General features: G+C 38.9%; 1 protein-coding gene across 2 annotated transcripts in view; it reads left to right on the top strand.

Moving 5' to 3' along the window:
* ccdc169 (coiled-coil domain containing 169) overlaps window positions 1-14,798 on the top strand; it is a 71,377-nt gene extending 56,579 nt beyond the window's left edge. For both annotated transcript variants that reach the window (XM_043692074.1, XM_043692075.1), the window contains exons 7-8: window positions 8,527-8,594; window positions 12,805-14,798. In XM_043692074.1, coding sequence (XP_043548009.1) covers window positions 8,527-8,594; window positions 12,805-12,907 — 171 coding nt within the window. In that variant the 3' untranslated portion in view covers window positions 12,908-14,798. The remainder of the gene's footprint in view (window positions 1-8,526; window positions 8,595-12,804) is intronic.
* Window positions 14,799-21,120: the final 6,322 nt, after the last annotated feature.

Below are 21,120 nucleotides of genomic sequence, written 5' to 3'. Positions count from 1 at the left end.
CATTCCCTGATTTAAGAAAAATATTGTTTGATAATGAAACCTTTACAGTGCTGCTTGGTTAGATTTATGAGCTCAGCAGTATGTTGAATATGCTATATTATGTTCGATGTTGGAACTTCCTTTGTTGCTGCTTATGGAAATTCTTCTCCTTGGTAATAGCTCATTTTAATCCAGTCTGTGTTTAAGCAACAGGTTGTCAAATCATAAGCATACGGATGTTAGTTAATACAAACAAAATCAGAAATTGCTGGAGAAACTCAGCAGGTCTACCAGCATCTGTGGAGAGAAAGTACTATTAGATGTTTCAGATCCTGTGACCTTTCTTCAGAATGTTAGCAGGATATTGCACATCCCTGTAAGACTCTAATACAGATCAGATACTCCAGCCAGCAACTTTGTGCTTGCCCCAAATTCATCCCAATAAAAATAATTAATCAATCAAAATCATAAATTATTAAAAGGGACAGTTGAGCTTGGATTGACCCCAATTTTATACTGCCTAAACTATTAAATGGGTGGTATCGGAAGCTGGGTAAGAGTGGGCATTCTGTTTTATATTTTATTTTATATTTTAGTGTAAAGTGGCAGGAAGGTGGAAGGTACTATCTTTGGGATGATGCAGTTTGCTCATTTGGGGCAAAGTCTTCCCTGTCTGAAGACCCTGATTGACCTTATTCTGGAATCTTCTTTCATGGGTCTGTCCCAGTGGCAACCGCTACAAAGCTCTAGCACTACTGGACTTAAACTTAGTCTTTTTGGTAACTGTTATATTATAAAATTGACTGGTCACTTCCTTAAGCTTAAATCTTTCATGACCTCAGCATATGTTTCATAGCCATAATGTATTTTAGGATTGTTGAAATGCAAGTAATTGGATACAGTAAGATCTGACAAACAACAATGCAATAATGATGAAATGATTGATTTTTAAGTGGCGTTCATTAGGTGCTGAATATTGATCAGGAAAGTAGGTGGGAATCCTCTATATCCTTCAAAATTAGTTTTATGGGATCTTTAGCCCTTATCTGAACAGGGCCTTATTTGAATGTCTGACCCAAGACCCAAGGAGTGGCATGGTGGCTCAGTGGTTAGCATTGCTGCCTCACAGTTCCATGGACATGTGTTTGATGCCACCTTCAAGCGACTGTCTGTGTGGAATTTGCCCATTCTCACCGTGTCTGTGTGTGTTTCCTCCAGGTGCTCTGGCTTCCTTCCACAGCCCAAAGATGCACAGCTTAGGTGGATTGACCATGCTAAGTTGCCCATAGTGTCCAGGAATATGCAGTCTATGTGGATTAGCCATGAGACATGCAGGGTTACAGGGTAAGGGGTCTTGGTGGGATGCTCTTCAGAGGGAATTGATGGCTGAATGGCCTGCTTCCACACTGTAGGGTCTCTATGATTCTTCTATAAAGAGCTGTCATTCCCTACAGTGCAACATCACTCAGTACAACAGTGGGGTGTCATCTAGATTTGATGCTCAAGATAGGCTTAGACCCATGATCTTCTACCAAGAGGGGGTTAAAATGTTAGACATGGGTGATACCATTATAGATTATTTAAATGATCAAATCCATTCACTCCCCATCCCAATCAAGATAAATGTAATACTAGCATTACACAATTGTATGGAATAGCTGTCCAAGAGAACTATGAAACCTGCTCCAGGAAATTTTCCTTGAAAACAAAAGACTTCATATTTCAAATTAATTTACATGTCTGTCCATTTTCAGGTATTTTGTAGACCTCTTTATTTTAGTGGCTGTGGTTTACAGCTGTGTGGGCATAATATAAAGTCATGATCATTTATGATCCTTTTACTACTTGAAATTTTCTATTTCCCATACATAATCATAGCGTTATCCCTCTGTGAAAAGAACACAGAACTGCAGCATTGTAAGCATAAGGTAAGATGAAAGTGACTGCTTAACATCAAGGTAGCATTTAATAGAATATGGCATCAAAGAGCCCAAGCAAAATTGAAGTTATTGGGAAACCAGGCAGGAAGCTCTCCACTGGTTAGAGTCTTAGCGCAGCCTGTTACATTATTGCAGGGGTTCCTCAGCATAGATATTTTTAAAATCAACTTGCTCAAACTTGTTATGATATACCTCTGGGGCTGGTGGAACCTGAACCCAGGCCTCTTGGCCCAGAGGTGGTGATACCACTGTGCCACAAGACTGTATGGGTTCCTAAGAGGACTGTCTTAGACCCAATTATGTTCAGCTTCTTCATCAATTACCTTATCATCATGAGGTCAGAAATTGGAACATTTGACAACGATTGTCCAATCTTCGGTCCATTTACGTGAAGCAGCCCATGTCCACTTGCAGTTAGTTATGGACTGTTCACATTTGGTTGATTAGTGACAATTAACAATCACGATGCATAAGTGTCCAGCAATAACCACCTCCAAAGAGGATGTGCTCATCTCCCTTGTCATTCAATTGTATTACTATTCCTGAAGCCCCCACCATCGGTATCATCATTTATCAAAAACATAATTGAACTAATCATACAAACAATAGCCACAAGAGTAAGTCAAAGCTGGCAATTCTGGGAATTTCAGTAACTCAGCTCCTGACATCCAAAGCTTGTCCACCATCTACAAGATGAGTGTGGAGTGTGATGCAGCTTCAACAACTCAAGACGTTTGACACCAATCAGGACAAAGCAGCCTGTTTGAGCACCCATCCCATCCATTTCCTTCGTATGGTGGCAGTAGAGTGTACTATCTATCTACAAGATGTACTGCAGCATCTACCATCTAGAATGATAAGGGCAGCAAAATGCATGGGAACATGAACACATGCAAGTTGACCTCCAAGCCAGTCAGAACTAAATTGCCATCTCTGCGGTTAAAATTCCTTTCTAACAGCACTTTAGGTGTAGCTACCCTTGATGGACTACTGTGGCTCAAAATGACATCTCACCATTACCTTTAAGGGCATTTAAGGATGGGCAACAAATATTGGCCTTGGCGGTGACACTCATGTATCATGAAGGAATAAAGAAAAACATTTCAACTTTACATGTCGACATACAAGTGTTAACCTCAAACAAAAGAACAGAAACATGAAGCAGGATGAATAAAGTCAAAGCTTATTTTCTGCTGGTGGAATTGCAAAAGAATGCTATTTCAACAATTGTCACCATTAAAATTCCTTAAGTGGGAATAGGCCTTCTACTGGGATGATTTTTGTGCATAAAATTATATAGTTCAGGAAAGAAATGTAAGTAAACAAAATTGTAGTTATGTAACAAGGTTGGACTGACCTGGTAACAAATTTCTGCAAAGTTATGGTCAGTGTTCATTTTTCAGCTTTTTTTAAATCCAATTTTTGTTTTAAGAAGCTACAGTATAGATTGACACATTCGTTATTTTAAAACAGATAAAAATGTGTGATGTCAAAGATCTGTGGAACATGTAGCTTTAATTATTATGCTTGCACATCTGAAAGGTACTAATTACGTTTTGTCCCATTGCTACTTAGCTGTATAAATTACAAGGAGATTAGCTTCCATTTAACTCCTTCCTACCCAAAGACAGACAAAGCAGAAAATTCATTAGGAAAATAAATGGGATCCATTCTGAACTTCTTGCTGTAAATTGGTTAACATCATGCTTACTGGCAAAGTTTCAGATGTGTTCCAACCAGGAACAGATGTGAAGAATGAAACAGAGGAAATGGTACTGAATATTAATGAATCTAGAGATTACGAGTAGCAATTTCAGAACCTGAAATATTATCTTGTAACTGTTCAAGGAGATGGATTAAGTAATTATTCACCTTAAGTGTTCCAATTTCCTAAAATTGGTGAAGAGTACAAAATTTTCTGGATTTTTTTTTCCTCAGAAGTGGCAGCACAGTGGCTAGCACTTTTGCCTCGCAGCACTAGGGACGTGGGAGTTTGCACATTCTCCCATGTCTCAGTGGGTTTTCTCCAGGTGCTCTGGTTTCCTCCCAAAATCCAAAGATGTACAGGTTAAGTGGATTGGCCATGCTAAATTGCCCATAGTGTTTCAGTGATGCGTTGGTTAGGTTCATTAGTCATGGGGAAATTTAGGGGAATGGGTCTGGGTGGGTTACTCTTCAGAGGGGTCGGTGTGGAGTTGTTGGGCCAAATGGCTGGTTTCCACACTGTAGTGTTTCTATGATTTCTTTTGAGTATAACAGTTTTTTTAATCTCCTTGGGAGTAAGTCTATCAAATATTCACCAAGCATAATTACTTTGTAAATTCAGTGCAAGTACATCTTTCTAGTATGGTTAGCAAGGAGGAGATTTCTAGAGGATTTTGCTGAAAACAATTATTTTAGGAATGGCTGAACTAAGCAAGATGGCATTAATTAATACCAAAGTAAATGCTGAGGAGAAGTCCTAGTTTAATATCGCAATTCAAGAGTGTACTTTGTTTTTAATGGACCAGGTTTCACAATTCTCACTATCAGCAGTGAATGCCATTGCTTTGTCTAAAAGAAAACTGCCCACAAAGATTTTGCCATGTGTGGCATGGATTTTCCCTATCCTGACATTCATTTGAATTTGGTGCCAACTCAAGGGACTCTTCAGGTACATGGCAAAAGTGATGTTATCAAGCAGAGCAAGCAGCCAATCACATTACTCACGACAGCAAGCTAGAAAGAAAATGCACTGACTGTCCTCAGATGTTAATTACATCTTACCAGATAGAGTTAAACCTGACTATAAAAGGTAGAAGCTGAAGTATCACAAGATATTTTCAAAAAGTGTATGTTTTTTCATAATGGAGAAAGTTACATTTGATAAAATTAATTTTTTTATGGTCAGATGTTTTGTAATTTTGAATCTAATATGCTGTTAAAATTTAGTTCTCTCTTATTCACAAGTCACATCTTTAATAACTTTTACAGTGAGATTAACATGTTCTTGTCAGTTCAGTGATTTCAGTTTGTTGAGGTCTGTGGGGGACTTCAGCAGTGCACCCTACAGAGAAAAATAGAATTAATGACAGCAGCTTCTTGAGTTCTATGTTTTCATGTCAGCACTCATGCAGACACCTAGTTTGCTACCAGTTCTGGAGCAATGAGAAAATAAAATGTTTACAGTATTACCATTATTGCTGCTGCAAAATCCAAGCCAATATTTCTGGTACCTTTTGTTGCATTCACATTATCAACATGATTAAATAGGCACAATAACAATATCATAAAATCATCTGAAACATTATCTATTTAGTTCATTATTCAAAGTCATATTAATCTGCTTTAAGTGGGCAAGTTTAAAATAACCTGAGTAAACAAATTCAAATACAGTAAAGTTCAGTTTAAACTTAAGTACTAAATTAGTTATAAACCATTCTTAAGCATTAGAATTCTTCGACCACAGTTTTCAGTAAATAAGGTGCTGTGAGATGTGGCTTGGTGGCAGAGTTTAAGCATCTTGCAATAACAGGTTAGAAAGAGCCTTACATTCATATACCACTGATTCATGTACATCACACATGCATTGTTACTGAATGAACATCTACTACTATTCAGTAACCATAACATTAAAGCAGTCATAAAGCAGTCACAAACAATTGCATGCTCTCTTTTTGTCTTGCAGTTGTATGGGTTCACACTGTATAAGCCAATAGTCACGGCAAAGGTTGTAGCCATCAACCTCTTAGTCACTTTGCAAATGATCCTAACTTACAAAGTCTGTCTGAACTACTTATTGACCCACAGCTGATGAGGGAAATAAACTGGCTGGCTGTAGGCTTATGGCATTTTTTCACTAAAGAGAAAGGACAGTCTTATCAGAAGTCCAATGACTTCTAGATAAACATTCAAACTCACTAGTTGATCAGCTACCCAAAGCCAATCTCACAGCAGGGAGAAGATGTCATTGACATTTTATTGCTATTCGCAGAGCAGTTATTTGTTTCCACCTGAATCCATCATTGTGCATGCCCCCTGGCTCCTGCTTGTCTGTAGTAACTTCCCCATTGCTTGAGTAAATAGCAGTGTAAACAGCACTTATACTGAGTGTCAGGAACTCTTTTTAAAAGTACAACACTCTTTTCTATAAGCCTTTGTTATTTTCCTTTTTCAATAAAATTCCACAATAAAAATAGAGATGATCTTTATAGAGATGACTCTCAAATGTGATGTAAGTGACAACAGATGTTTGTAGCCACATCACCTTTCAATGACAGATACAAGTAAGCCAGCTCTGCAGTACAATGATCACTGGATTGGACAGCTTTATAATAATTTCAGATAAACTTGTCAATACAATATTGTGTGGACAAATAGCAGGGAACTTAGCTGTGATATATGTTGGTAAATCTTATGATATTAATTAATTAATTAATTCAAGCAGTGCCCCTTCATGCAGTTCGAGGTTCTTGTCTGGACTCTTAATTCGTGACTGTGCTTTCTCACTGTAGGCAAGTATGGGTGTGTGGGAGGAAATGCATTTACTGTATTCTACCTATGTGAAGATTTTATTAAAAGTTGGAAATTCATAAGCATGGTAATGAGTTTCAGTGCTTCAGACACTTTTCAGACTGAAAAGAAAAACATAAACTACATTTCATACTCTTATAACCATAATTAGATAAATCTATAAAATATAAACTATTCAGCAGCTCAGATTGCTGTTTCTTACTGATCAGACTTGAAAGACAAAATTAAAATTTTGATGGCTCAGTGGTTAGCACTGCTGTCTCAGAGCACCATGGACCCGGCTTCAATTCCAGCCTTTGGTGACTGTCTGTATGGTATTTGCATGCTATTCCTGTGTCTGCATGTGTTCCTGCCAGGTGCTCTGGTTTCCTCCTACAGTCCAAAGATGTGCAGGCAAGGTGGATTGACCATGGTAAAATGTGGAGTTACGGAGAGAAGGTGGGTGCTGGGTCTGGGCGGAATGCTCTTTGGAGAGTCTGTGCAGACTCGATGGGCAAAATGGCCTCTTTCTGTGCTGTAAGGATTCTATAATTCTAAAATATGATGCACTTGTTATTAATCTCAGGTCAGAGATAAATGGGAAGAATAGTTCCAATGACAGAACAAAAATAAAATACCCTCCAACTCCTTATAATTAAAAAGGAAATACCACATCTTCTGACAGCTCATTTCATATATGCACTGACATTCATCTGATTTTTAAAACTGGAGACAGTTTGAGCTAAAATAGTTTTTCTTTTCATTTTAAAACAGACTTAATTGGCCACAGTGGTCATTTGATCACAGGTTGAGCCAGTTCTTGAAACTATCAATAAGCAGGACCTAGTCTAAATACGAAATTAAAAGTAATTAAAATGAAGTAAACTGGTCACACGCTCCTGTATTTGGTTTCTAGGTGCTTCACATTTTTATTTCCATCATATTTATGGGAGGGAAAGCAGAAGAATGGGGTTGAGAAACATATCAGCCAAAATCAAATTACCGAGCAGAATTGATAGACCAAATTCTGCTCTTGTATCTTATGGTCATAGGTTGGGATGAAAGTTACAACCAGATTATCCAGCTTTAGAAAAAAAAATGAAGCCAGACAGTGGAATACATAAAGGAGCTATATTTCAACAGGACGCAGAGAAAGGGAGAGGAAGAGATGAATGATAACAGGAGAACTGGGAGACTTGGTCTGTCCCAGTCCCTCAAAATAGTGCACAGTGATAAAGTAAACTGAAGAAACATCCATCCACCAGGAACACAAGGATATCGACAAATTTTGTCTCTGTTACGTGTACAACACATCAATTAAACAACTGTGGTCTCAGGTTTAAATCTAATACTGCAAGGACTCAAAGGACTTTTAAAACTGCCTATTCATGTTCTTCCTTTTTGTACTAGTCACCACTCCTTTTTAAACTTTATACCCGAGTTGTATGTGTTTGATGTTGCATTTTATTATTTATCCTTATGGTTAGTCAGTAATAAAATTACTCTTTTGCTCAAAATGAATCTTGTAATTGGCTCCTTGACAACTACTATGTTTAAATGAAGTGTGATGTAACTGGTTGCTAAAAAGAATGTAAAAATCTTTATTGCAGTCAAATGGCAAGGGGGGAATTAAAAAGACAGGAGCCAATGTGGAATGCAGTGGTTCAAGGCGGCAGCTCACCACCACCTTCTCACGAGCAACTAGGGATGGGAAATAATTGCTGGCCAGCCAGCTACACCCACATCCCACAAATGAATTAAAAAGAAAGTCATATCTTCTCCCTCAAGGTTGGTCGTTTAGGATGGGGATGAGGAAAAGATTCTCCATTTGGAGTTTAGTGAACATGTGGAATTGTCTACCACAGAAGACTGTGGAGGCCAAGTCACTGAATGTATTGAAGAGATATAACGGTTTGTCTTTAAAGGCATCAAGAGGTTCAAGGAGAAAATGGGAATATGATTTGAGATAGAGGATCAGCCATGATCAAATTGAATGGAGTGCAGATTCAAAGGGCCAAATGGACTACTCGAGCTCCTGATTTCCCATCACTTTGTAACAAACTTTCTTTGGAGTTTTGAAAACATTGATTTTTTTTTTCTAATTAATGATTTTTAGACAAATTTATCAATTGAAACAGCAAAGAAGCAAAAGGAAAAATGGTCAAGAGAAAAGAACATTTTGAAGTAAGTATTTTATCCATTTCTCTTAGTTAATAAGTATATTTTCTTGGAGACAAGAGGTGCAGCAAGCATCACCTTTGACAATCACAGTGCTGGTAGTTGAACAGTAGTGGAAGAGTTAAAAGTAATTACCAAAAAGGCAGGATGGGAACTGTAGAGATTTTGGATGTCAATGCTGGTTCAATTATTGCAATTGCTCTCCCACTTCAGGTCAATGTGGTAAATATTACCTATATGTTTACATTGTCAATCTGTTTTCAAAATGCAGGCTAAATCAATTCCAATGACCAGCCTAGAAGTGTTGTTGGCAAGGGTAGCTGATAGCATGGCTGCCAGGATGTTCTACTATCGGTTCTGAAATGGGAAACCTGACCCTATTGTGGATGAATGGCAGGACTTCAGTTGGCATTTTCCTGGCAGTGGCAATTAAGAGACCTCCATGACAATCACAGTCCCTTCAAGGGTGGCAGCCCACTGCTCAGAACTGCAGCCTAGTTAGAAGTAGAATTCCTAACAATCCCATGAACCTCACTAAATCCATTGTTCCAATAGTATCCTTCATAAACACCTACTTACACTTATATAGTTAAAAATCACAACACAAGTTGGAAGCACAAGTAAACCTCTTGGACTATAACCTAGTATTGTGTGTTTTTTAACTTTGTGCACCCCTGTCCAACACTGGCACCTCCATATCATGACTGCACTTGTATAGCACTTTTAAAACAATGAAACATCCCGTGCTGCTTCACAGAAACATTATAAAAGTATAATAAGACATTAGGTCAGATATCCAAAAGCTTCAATGAGATAGGTTTTAAAGAGTCTCTTAAAGAATGGAATTGCGCTGGAGAGGCAGGGAGGTGTAAGGATTCCAGAAATTAGAGCCAGCCAGTACAGCATTGGAATAGCCAGTCTCAAGGTAACAAAGGCATGGATGAAGGTTCCAATGGCAGATGATCTACGACAGGGCTATTTTCTTCATTTTTCCATAGAACATGGGAATCGCTGGCTAGGCTAACATTTATTAGCTATTTCCAAATACCCTCGTTGAAGGTGGGGGTGAGCTTTATTCTTCCTCAAATTGCTCACAGCAGTTTCACATTCTCAACTGCTTTTCCTTTAACTATTTACAGTTTCTCTGCAGCAGTCTTTTGCTCAACTGTTGGTTGGAGAGACAGTTAGAAGCAATGAGGAATTTATAAGAGCAAAGCGATGTTTGGAATGGCAGTTATAGAAAGGGGAAAAAGTCTCAGATACAGTCACATAAATGGGTTTACTCCAGGAAAGATAAGAGAGGTAGGCAGGCAGTGCAGGATTCTTGTGTGGCTATCCTCATTTCAAACAAGTATGTTGTTTTGGAAAATGTAGGGGGTGATGAATTCTCAGGGGAACAGCCAGGTTTCTGGTATTGAGACTGGCCGTAATGCAATGAGGGATACATCGGGTTCCAAGAGATCAATTATGTTAGGGGGGTCTGTAGTCCGAGGTACAGACATATCTCTCTGTGGCCAGCAGCGATAAATCAAAATGTTATGTTGCTTCCCTGGTGCCAGGATCAAGGATGTCTCAGAGAGGGTGCAGAATGTTCTCAAGGGGGACAGGGGCCAACAGGAAGTCATTGTACACATTGGAACCAAAGACATAGGAAGGGAAAAGGTTGAGATTCCGACAGGAGATTACAGGAGTTAGACAGGAATTTAAAAGGAAGGTCCTCGAGAGTAGTGACCAGTGGAGTGCCACAAGGATTGGTGCTGGGTCCACTACTTTTCATCATTTATATAAATGATTTGGATGTGAGCATAAGAGGTATAGTTAGTAAGTTTGCAGATGACACCAAAATTGGAGGTGTAGTGGACAGCGAAGGAGGTTACCTCAGATTACAATGGGATCTTGATCAGATGAGCCAATGGGCTCAGAGTGGCAGATGGAGTTTAATTCAGATAAAAATGAGGTGCGGCATTTTGGGAAAGCAAAACTTAGCAGGACTTATACACTTAATGGTAAGGTCTTAACAAAGAGACCTTGCAGTGCAGGTTCATAGCTCCTTGAAAATGGAGTTGCAGGTAGATATGATAGTGAAGGAGTTTGATATGCTTTCCTTTATTGGTCAGAGTATTGAGTACAGGAGTTGGGAGGTCACGTTACGGCTCTACAGGACATTGGTTAGGCCACTGTTGGAATATTATGTGCAATTCTAATCTCCTTCCTATCGGAAAGATGTTGTAAAACTTGAAAATGTTCCGAAAAGATTTACAAAGATGTTGCCAGGGTTGGATGATTTGAGCTATAGAGAGAGATGCTGAATAGGCTTGGGCTGTTTTCCCTGGAGCGTCGGAGGCTGAAGGGACCTTATAGAGACTTATAAAATCATGAGGGGCATGGATAGGATAAAGTGTGCATGGGGTGTGTGTGTGTGTGTATATGTGTATGTGTGTGTGTGGTCCAGAACTAAGGGGCAACGTTTTCACGCGGAGAGTAGTACATGTATGTAATGAGCTGATACAGGAAGTAGTGGAGGCTAGTACAATTGCAACATTTAAAAAGGCATCTGGATGGGTATATGAATAGGAAGGGTTTGGAGAGATATGGGCCAGCTGCTGGCAGGTGTGACTAGATTGGGTTCGCATATCTGGTCGGCATGGACAAGTTGGCCCGAAGGGTCTGTTTCCATGCTATACATCTCTATGACTCTATTCCTTCACCTCTACTTTTGAAACATTTGTCCAAAGCAAGTTAGTCACTGTTTTCCATTTCATTGTCTCGCAGTATGAATCCCAGCCCCACACCCTCAAACCCACGGGATGCAAGTGTATCTGGACCATGACTGGCCAGCACTCGGTCACAAATATGGTTTGACCACAGCACATTTTGATAGGATTTCTTCCTATTTAAAGAAATTATCCACCTTGGAGGGTAAAGATATCAATTTCTTCATTATTAGGTCTAAGACTATCAATTAGTTTTGTCCATCCCTGTTGTTACTGTTCTCAATTAAATCATCCTGCCCCTTTTAATTTTGTCCCAGATCCCGGTTTCATCCTAGTTTCTCCTGCATCATAGTTCTTACTTTCTCCAAGATTATCTCAGATGGTCCTGTGATCCCTCTATCCTTTTCCAGTGATATTTCCTAACTGCCCCCTGTCTTGTAACCAGTTTCTTCTACTCAGGCTCTGCCTTGACCTCTTTCAAACCTATCATTCTCTTTTCAAAAAATAGCCATCCAACTCAGTACTTCAGTAATACATTCCATATTCCCCTTTTCTAAGCTTCATCAAGATATTGTCTCTCAGCTTCATTCCTACCTTTCCACTAACTCACCATTTTATTGCAGCTTCTGCTTTTCCCATAATATTGAAATAGTCCTAACCAAAGTCATAAAGGAAATGATACCTGATGAAGGGCTTTTGCCCGAAACATCAATTATCCTGCTCCTCGGATGCTGTCTGACTTGCTGTGCTTTTCCAGCACCACACTCTAGATTCTGATCTCCAGCATCTGCAGTCCTCACTTTCGCCTCATAAAGAAAACCCTCTGTTTCACTATCTTGCATTACCCCTCCTTGACCTTTTTGCAGCCTTCAAAATTTGCTATTTGGGTTTGCATAGAAGGTATACAAATGTACTGAGGTAAGAACAAGCGTTGATATTCAAGGCTCATTGATCATCTGAAAAGGAGTGTTGAAATAAAAATAGAGACTTGTTTGCATTGATCCTTGAGGTGTTGTTAGGACGAATGTTCCACTCAATTGGGGATCACAATGCTAGTAGATTTCTTCGGGTACCCATGCTCTAAGTAGCGAGAATGAGGTAAATGAGACTCGTTACCATTTGCATACTGATGTTACCTTCAGGGTGGAGGCCCAGTTACATTGTAGGCAGGATAAAATATAGGAAAGCAACTACATTTTGATGTGTTACCACACATCATTCCTTTGCATTGCAGCTTTGAACAGATTCTTAGGATTACCAAAGAAAATTCCACTGTTACACTTGGTAGATGTACATGGGTGCAAAGCAAAAATCAAATATGAAATAGCACTGCAGATAGATATCATGGCTAAGTTTTATTTAGTATTTTTTAAATGAAAAGGATGATGCATTAAACAATGATTTTTTTTTGGATAATCTAGTTGTTTTAAATTCTTGCAGCTGTTGAATGTAGTGTTTTTTTTCCCAGACAAATAACAAACAGACAATTATGTTTCCTTCAGAGAAAAGTACAACGTGCCAACTGCTGAAAGGATTTTGGATCTCAAGAAAGGACCAATCAAAAAGACTGTAGCGTTGAAACGGCTTCCAAAATTGAAACACTGACGTTAGAATATTATTGTGGATCAGACATGGTGATTTGTGTGTCAGAAGAACCTGTTATTTACAGTACTTAAATCCTAATTTTAGGTTAATTTAATTGTTGCTCATCTAAATTAGAGATATTTGGTTTTGTAGAATCAGTAATAATAGTTTGTACATCAGTAAAATTTAATAGATTGATTTAATGTATGCATTTTTAATTATTGTATTCATAACTGAACTTGTTAGTAAATTTCTATCCTTAAAAAATGTTTCCCAGGATTGACTGCTGATAAATGAGTGAATAAGATTTAACAGAGCAGCAGGATCCCTGCTTCTCATTTATAAGGTCATTACACCTCACGAGAAAGATTTGCTACCAAAGGGGTTTGACACTGGTGAATTTGCCATCCTGAAGTTGGGATATTAAACCACGACAGTATTTTCCCTCTTGGGTGTATGAGAAATAGCCCCATGACACAATTGTAAGAACAACTAGGAATTATTCTTGTAATTATGTTTTACATTTGTGACTCAACCCACACCACCAAAAGGGCCTTTTTTTGTTGTATATCTCTAGGACACTGCTCTTCAAAACCAGATTAACTGCTGCTTGTGAAATTTGCTGTTTGTAAACTGACTGCTGTCTTTCCTTATATTAAAGAGGCATATTACATGACAATGGAGTTTTTCAGCATCCTGGGTTCTATATAAATGGAGTTCTTTCCCTATGCATCCCGATATTTTTTCTTCATTTCAATTTTGCTCCTTGTGAAAAACAATTGTAGATTTTTACAGTAAGGACTAGATACTGTAATAGAATTCCTGCAGTCATTATGTAGGGGCTATATTTCAAGAGAGCATATTGTTTTGTCTGGCACAGCATAACTTCTAGTTTCTTAGACAGGCCTGTTAGGTTTGAATGTATTTGTATTTTAATGGCGACTTATTAATGAGTTCAAATTTCACTGTAATTCAATGTTGTCAGACCAAATGCCAAGGATTTAGTCCAGTGATAGTACCATGATGCTAACATGTCTCCCTCATGTTCTTACGTGACTAAGCAGGTGGAGTAAACCAATGTGCTCTGTGATCCTGCTTAACTATTCAATAAAATCACTGATCTTACCACTGGCCTTAGCTCCACTTTCCCATTGCACTCCATAACCCATGACTCCTTTGTCAATCACAAAGTACTCTAGTAAGTCTTTCCTGAACTACTTCCAGTGAAAGATTATCTCTCGTTAAGAAAGGAGACAGAAATTGTATATACTCCTCCAAGTGCAGCCTCATCAATGTTCTGTACATTGCAGTAAGACTTCTTTACTTTCGTACTCTGTTCTCCTGGGCATCAAGGTGAGACTGTAATTATTGAAATACCAAAAATGGCCAACAATGCATTCAGCTTCCTACCTGCATGTTTTACGCGATCATTCGCAAGATACCTAAATGCCTCTGTAACAGCATTCCACAATCCATTTAAATAATATCTTTAAAAAAGTGGACAATTTCACATTTTCCCACATTGCACATCATCTGCTAGATCCTAACCCATTCCTTTAATTAATATTCAATGTTGCCTTTAGGCTATGCACTTATTTGGAGGGTCCACATGAGGCATGCAAATACATTGGCCTCTGGTTTGGAAGTTGTTACTATGCATGGACTTTGGAGCTCCTTGCCACAACAAGAACATATTAGAGGGAATGATTTGGAGATGCTGGTGTTGGACTGGGATGTACAAAGTTAAAAATGACAACACCAGGTTATAGTCCAATATTAGAGGGAAGGTAGACTTTATAACTTTCGCACAGTTTTCTTTCCTACCTATTTTCATAGGGTCTTCAAATTTAGCTACAATAATCAATTCCTTCACCCACAAAAAAATATATGATTCGGAGATGCCGGTGTTGGACTGGGGTGTACAAAATTAAAAATTCACACAACACCAGGTTATAGTCCAACGGGTTTAATTGGAAGCACACTAGCTTTCGGAGCAATGCTCCTTCATCAGGTGAGATTGGGAAATGTAAATATTCACAGAGACCTGGATGCCTTTATTCATGTTATCATGCAGGTGCAGCAAGCAATCAGCAAGGCCAATGGTATGGTGGCCTTCATCACAAGGCAATTTGAGTACATGATTAAAGATGGCTTATTGCATTTGTATAGAGACTTGGTGAGACTTCACCAGGAGGATTATGTACTCTTTTGGTCTCCTTATCGAAAGAGGGATACACTTGCCTTACAGGGAGTGCAACTGAGGTAATGAAGGAGCGTCGCTCCGAAAGCTAGTGTGCTTCAGCTAGTGTGCTTCCAATTAAACCTGTTGGACTATAACCTGGTGTTGTGTGATTTTTGACAAAAATATAGTTCATAAGTAGTTGAGGCTCCAGCACTGATCCTAAGTCTGTTACCCTGAAACTGAGAGAAAGTGAGGACTGCAGATGCTGGAGATCAGAGCTGAAAAATGTGTTGCTGGAAAAGCGCAGCAGATTGCGCTTTTCCAGCAACACATTTCTCTAACCTGAAACTGATCCATTTATTCTGTTTCCTGATAACCAGTCCTCTATAGATACTATTATATCACCCCCAATCCTATAAGCTCTTGTGTAGTGATCAATTGTGGCACCTTATCAAATGCTTTTTGGAAATCCAAATAAACTACACCTACTGGTACACTTTTATCCATACTGCTTGTTACATCCTCAAAGGAACTCTCTCAAATGTGTCAAACAAAACTTCCTTTTCACAAAACCATGTTGACTCTGCCTCAATGTTATTGTCTGAATTTACTACTCCTACCTGTTTAATAACGGATTCTAGGGTTTTCCATATCCTTTTTACTTCATGTTTACATGGGATTGTGTGTAAAACGTTTAGTGTCATATTCCTGAAATGCCAAGGAGTTGAACAGTTCATTCACTCATCCTCCCCAACCACCCTCTCCCTTCCTTTCACATACTTCTTGAGATCCACCACTTTGACTAAGTTGTTGATTATCTACTCTTATATCTCCATGTGATTTGATGCCAATTTATCTATTAATGCTCCCATGAAAGGTCTTTTGATGATTGACTGTACATTTTGCCATATACAATTGATGAATATATTTGGGCACAGGATTTAATAAGCAATTCACTGTTAAATTGTCTAATTTATCCTGCTTGCCACTAATTATTTGAATTTTGTTTTCTCTATCAATTTATTTTTAAAATGGTTTCTTCCTTTCCTGCATTTCACTCGTAATCCTCAACTTGCTTTAGTTTTCAGTTACCATAATTTAAAGATTTGTTTTATTGCTTACCAATAAGAATTTTGCACAAGTAATCTGTATATATCTTCTTAAATTATACACTCTCTCCTTAGCAACAACTTATAGGAACTTGGAATCCTTATAATGTGGAAGCAGGCCTTTCAGCTCATCATGTCTCCAAACAGCATTCTGGCCCTCACAGACCCAATCTCTGTAAGCTTTCATTTCCCATGGCTAATCCACCTAGCCTGCACACCCCTGGACACCACACACAATTTAGAATGGCAATTCCATCTTACCTGCACATCTTTGGACTGTTTGAGGAAACAGGAGCAGCCGAAGAAAATCCATACAGACGTAGAGACAACATGCAAACTCCACATGGCTGTTTACTAGAGAGTGGGACTGAACTAGGTACCTGGTGCTGAGAGGCAGTAGTTCTAACCACTAAGCCAAGTGTTGCCACAATGATCTATAGCATCATTAAAATAGCAAAATGCTCCACGGTATTTTACAATTGGAATGAAACCCAAGGAGGAGTGGGAAGCAAGAGAAATTACCAAAATTACAATCAAAAGGTTAAAATAAAATGAAGAACAGCAAGCATCGGAAATCTGTAACAAAAATTGCTGGATAAACTAGGGCACTGAACCAGAAATGTAAACTGTTTCATTTCCACAGATGCTGCCAAACCTGAGTTTCTCCTGCAGTTTCTGTTTCCATAAGGCCTTAAAGAGGTGGAGAGACATGCATGAAGATGAATGGATTGTTATAGAGGTTTAAGATGTCGGGTGAATGGCTGAAAATTCTGCTTTAAATTATAAAGCAGAGAGAAGGGAAATATATTGTAATCTGGAATTAGAATAATGAATAGTCTGCTGCATACCTCTAACTAAAGAGGAGAGTGTGGAAAGAGGTGAAATGAATCATAGCACATTTCATACACAGCAAGTGATTCAAATTTGAGGATACATCCAGATCCTGAGGTCTAGGAATGGACAGAGTGGATTGACTAGAATCTATATGGTGAAAATAGATTTGAAAGTAAATGGTAACTTGACCAAAGTTGTGTGTAGATATGTCCAGAGTTTAGGTTGCAAAATCGTTCAAGCCTGATAGTCTGTGTGCTTGGCTATGTCAAGTTAGCAGTTTCTTTAATTTGGGATCAAATCTCACACTGTTAGGATGATACTTGATGATTACAAACAGAGCTTAATCTATTTTTTACTTGTTAATATTCTACTAGGTGCATTTTCAAGTGAATTGCTTATTACTAAGATGGTAGCTCTGTGGTTTTGGCTAAATTAGCATTCTGTCAGATAGATATTTCCAATCAACCTTTTCAGAGTTGTTATTATACGGATTTCTTTCTGAAGGATATTAGGTAATCACTTTTATAAATGTTTCATTTGTGAGGCGAACACTTAGCAGGATCCCTGCTGCTTATTTGATGCGACTGAGTGCTTCAGCTGCCATTTGAACACAAGAGATAATCATTTTTCAAGAAATAAAGATTTGAATCTACAATTCCTGTATCTTAGAACACGGCAATGTAATCTGTACCAGCATGTAATGAAATTCCAAATGTTTCTAATTCAAACCAAGTATAATCATTAATGTTATAAGATTCTTTAATTTAATAACAAGCATAAAGTAGACAATGTTTGTTGCTTATGGTCTGACATCATTTCATTTCTAAAGTAAAGAACACTGTATTCCTTCAGCCTTCTGCAAACTTTAAATTGTGTTCTTGTTGACATTCCCTCATGCACTTGTTTATAGTCAATGTGATATTTTTCAAAGAAGCACTAAATCAAAGAAAGGACACACTGAAACCCAATCTCGAGCTATGTAATGTCAAAAGCAACACAGTTAGAAAGGCCTTGAGACCCAGTGGCAAAAGCAAGCGAGCTATAATACATGACAATCGCAGCAAGTATGATCAACAGTCTATTAATGTCCTGAATAAGCAGCAACAGCCATCAATCTCAGACGACCAATGTCGGTCTCTATGAAATAGAAAATAACATTTGTTCCCCAGAATCACTGAAATTTACAGGAGAGAAAGCCACTTGTTGCACCGTGCCCATTCTAGTTGATAAATATACAGTCTAATTCCACTTTCCAGCATTTAATCCATGGCCTTGAAGAGTTTTAAAAATATTGAATCAGTTTTCATGAATGAAAGGCTTATTTTATGTTAGCCTATCTTAGTTTTTTCCAATAAATTTAAACTTCAACTGCATATTCAAGACCCTTAAATATTCGGCATCAACATTAGCAGTGTGAATGGGAATGTTGTGTCCTAAATGGAATTTTGGGTAATTTCTGTTCAACATATTGCTCGCTAATTACATGGTGGGTGGCACGGTGGCACAGTGGTTAGCACTGCTGCCTCACAGCGCCAGAGACCCGGGTTCAATTCCCGCCTCAGGCGACTGACTGTGTGGAGTTTGCACGTTCTCCCCGTGTCTGCGTGGGTTTCCTCCGGGTGCTCCGGTTTCCTCCCACAGTCCAAATATGTGCAGGTCAGGTGAACTGGCCATGCTAAATTGCCCGTAGTGTTAGGTAAGGGGTAAATGTAGGGGTCTGGGTGGGTTGCGCTTCGGCGGGGCGGTGTGGACTTGTTGGGCCGAAGAGCCTGTTCCACACTGTAATGTAATGTAATGTAATCTAATCTAATCTAATGTGGTCCTCAGGAACTAAACTCTTCAGGATACTTATAGGTGTGGTCAGTATATTTGCATATGACACCAAAATTGGAGGTGTAGTGGACAGCAAAGAAGGTTACCTCATAGTTCGAGGGATCTTGATGGGCCAATGGGCTGTGGGGTGGCAGAGGGAGTTTAATTAAGATAAATGTATGGTGAGGCAACACAGGGCAGGACTTATACACTTAATGGTAAGGTCCTGGGTGTGTTGCTGAACAGAGAGACCTTGGAGTGCAGGTTCATAGTTCCTTGACAGTGGGGCCCCAGATAAACAGGATAATGAATAAGGCATTGGTATGCTTGACTTTATTGGTCAGTGCATTGAGTACAGGAGTTAGGAGGTCATTGTTGTGGCTGTACAGAACATTGGTTAGGCCACCTTTGGAATACCTTTGGAAGATTTACAAGGACGTTGCCAGGTTTGGAGAGTTTGAGCTAAATGGAGAGGTTTAATAGGCTGGGGCTCTTTCCCTGGAGGGTCAGAGGCTGAGGGGTGACTTTATAGAGGTTTATAAAATCATGAGGGGTATTACTGGGGTAGATAGACAAGGCCTTTTCCCTGGGGTGGGCAAGTCCAAAACTAGAGGGCATAGGTTTAAGCTGAGAGGGGAAAGATAAAAAGGGACCTAAGTGGTAGAGGGTGGTGCATATATGGAATGAGCTGCCAGAGGAAGTGCAGGCTGGTACAATTCAACATTTAAAAGGCACGTGAATGTGTATATGAATAGGAAGAGTTTACAGGGATATGCACCAAATACTGGTAAATGGCACTAAATTAATTTAGGATATCTGTTGGCATGAATGAGTTGGACTGAAAGATCTGCTTCCATGCTGTACATAAATCTATGACTCTACAATACTGGATGTGAATGATAAGCAGTCAAATAATTTATCCTGAACAGTGCTTCCTGATTACCACATGAGGTTGAAATAATTAAGTTTGTTCGCAGATATGATTCCTGATTTGTATTTTAATGAATTCATTCATTTGAACTCAGCAGGAATTTGATAGTGGACAATTTGTTTGTCTTAGCCCTCACAGACCTAGATTTTCAGTCCTGAGACAATGAGGCAGAGTTGAGACTTGCTGATTTGCCACAGAGGAAAAAGTGCCTGGAATGTCATGTTTCTTCATTGCAGGCACAGGCTAGTGTTGAGCTTAAGTTTCTCCCCTGCACACAAATTGGAGGGGCTGCTGAATGCTGACTTGGTCCGGGTAAAAGAACTCCCTCCATTTTCTGGAATCTTGCCACAGTTACATAAAAATTAGGCCCTCTCGTCCCCCTACCACTACACTCTATATTTCCATACCTGCCAACTCATGTCAATCCATGTCCATATCTAGTCCACTCCTCACCAACTACCCTCCCCACCCCACCCCCCCCTCAACCTCCCCCCATGGACTCTTGTAGGACCTGCGCAACAACTCATGATCCCCATTTAGCCCCCGGTCCCTTTTAACTCCTTTGCCAACTTAGTGCCAACTAATGACCATAATCCTATGCCCTCCGCGTACTAATACATTTAGTATCCACCCGAGCAGACCTCAGGAGCTATCCAGAGACAAAGCAAAAAGCTGTAAATGTTACATACTTCATTATAAAATAATAAGATAAACAAACAAGCCCTTCATGAAAGATGATTCAAAAGATTTAAATCTTTGAGTACTTAGCTTATGAAAAATATTTGTGTTTATAATGTGTCAGTGCTTAATTCAAATGGTTCTGCTGAGTTCAGGTTCTCTCTCTGTGTAAAGCATGTCCTGCCCCGGTTAGCCAGCTAGCAACATTAGGGTCTGTTGCAAATGTGGACAGGACTTCTGAATTCAGCTTCTCAGCACAGTCTGCACAACTTGTGAAAATTTAGACCACAGTCAAAGGAAAAGGATTACAATTTTGCTAATAGTTTTGATTGGCTAGTTGATTTTGGACTTCTAAAACTGGGATGATTTAATACTTTTGCTTCTTGCCCAGCTGGGACATTCCAGGACAATCTAGAATTCTGAAGATAGACTGCTCATTATGATATGATGTTAAACGGTTTCAAATTTGCAAGTCAGCAAAGGGACTTTATCTAATTAATATGAATAGTATGTTATTGTTTGTTAATTTCTTTGTTACAAGGAATGTAAAGAAACAGATTAAAATTTACTGCAAATGTAAAGAATTACTATATCGTTTGGTTAAAAATAAACTTTGATCACTTCACGAGGGAGTGTGTGCATTAGTCTGGATTCCAGAATAGAGATGTCATGTGTAAGATCAAGAAAT

The sequence above is a fragment of the Chiloscyllium plagiosum genome, chromosome 6, assembly GCF_004010195.1.
Source record: "Chiloscyllium plagiosum isolate BGI_BamShark_2017 chromosome 6, ASM401019v2, whole genome shotgun sequence".
Classification (NCBI taxonomy): Eukaryota; Metazoa; Chordata; class Chondrichthyes; order Orectolobiformes; family Hemiscylliidae; genus Chiloscyllium; species Chiloscyllium plagiosum.
This window is presented reverse-complemented; position numbering and strand designations above follow the sequence as displayed.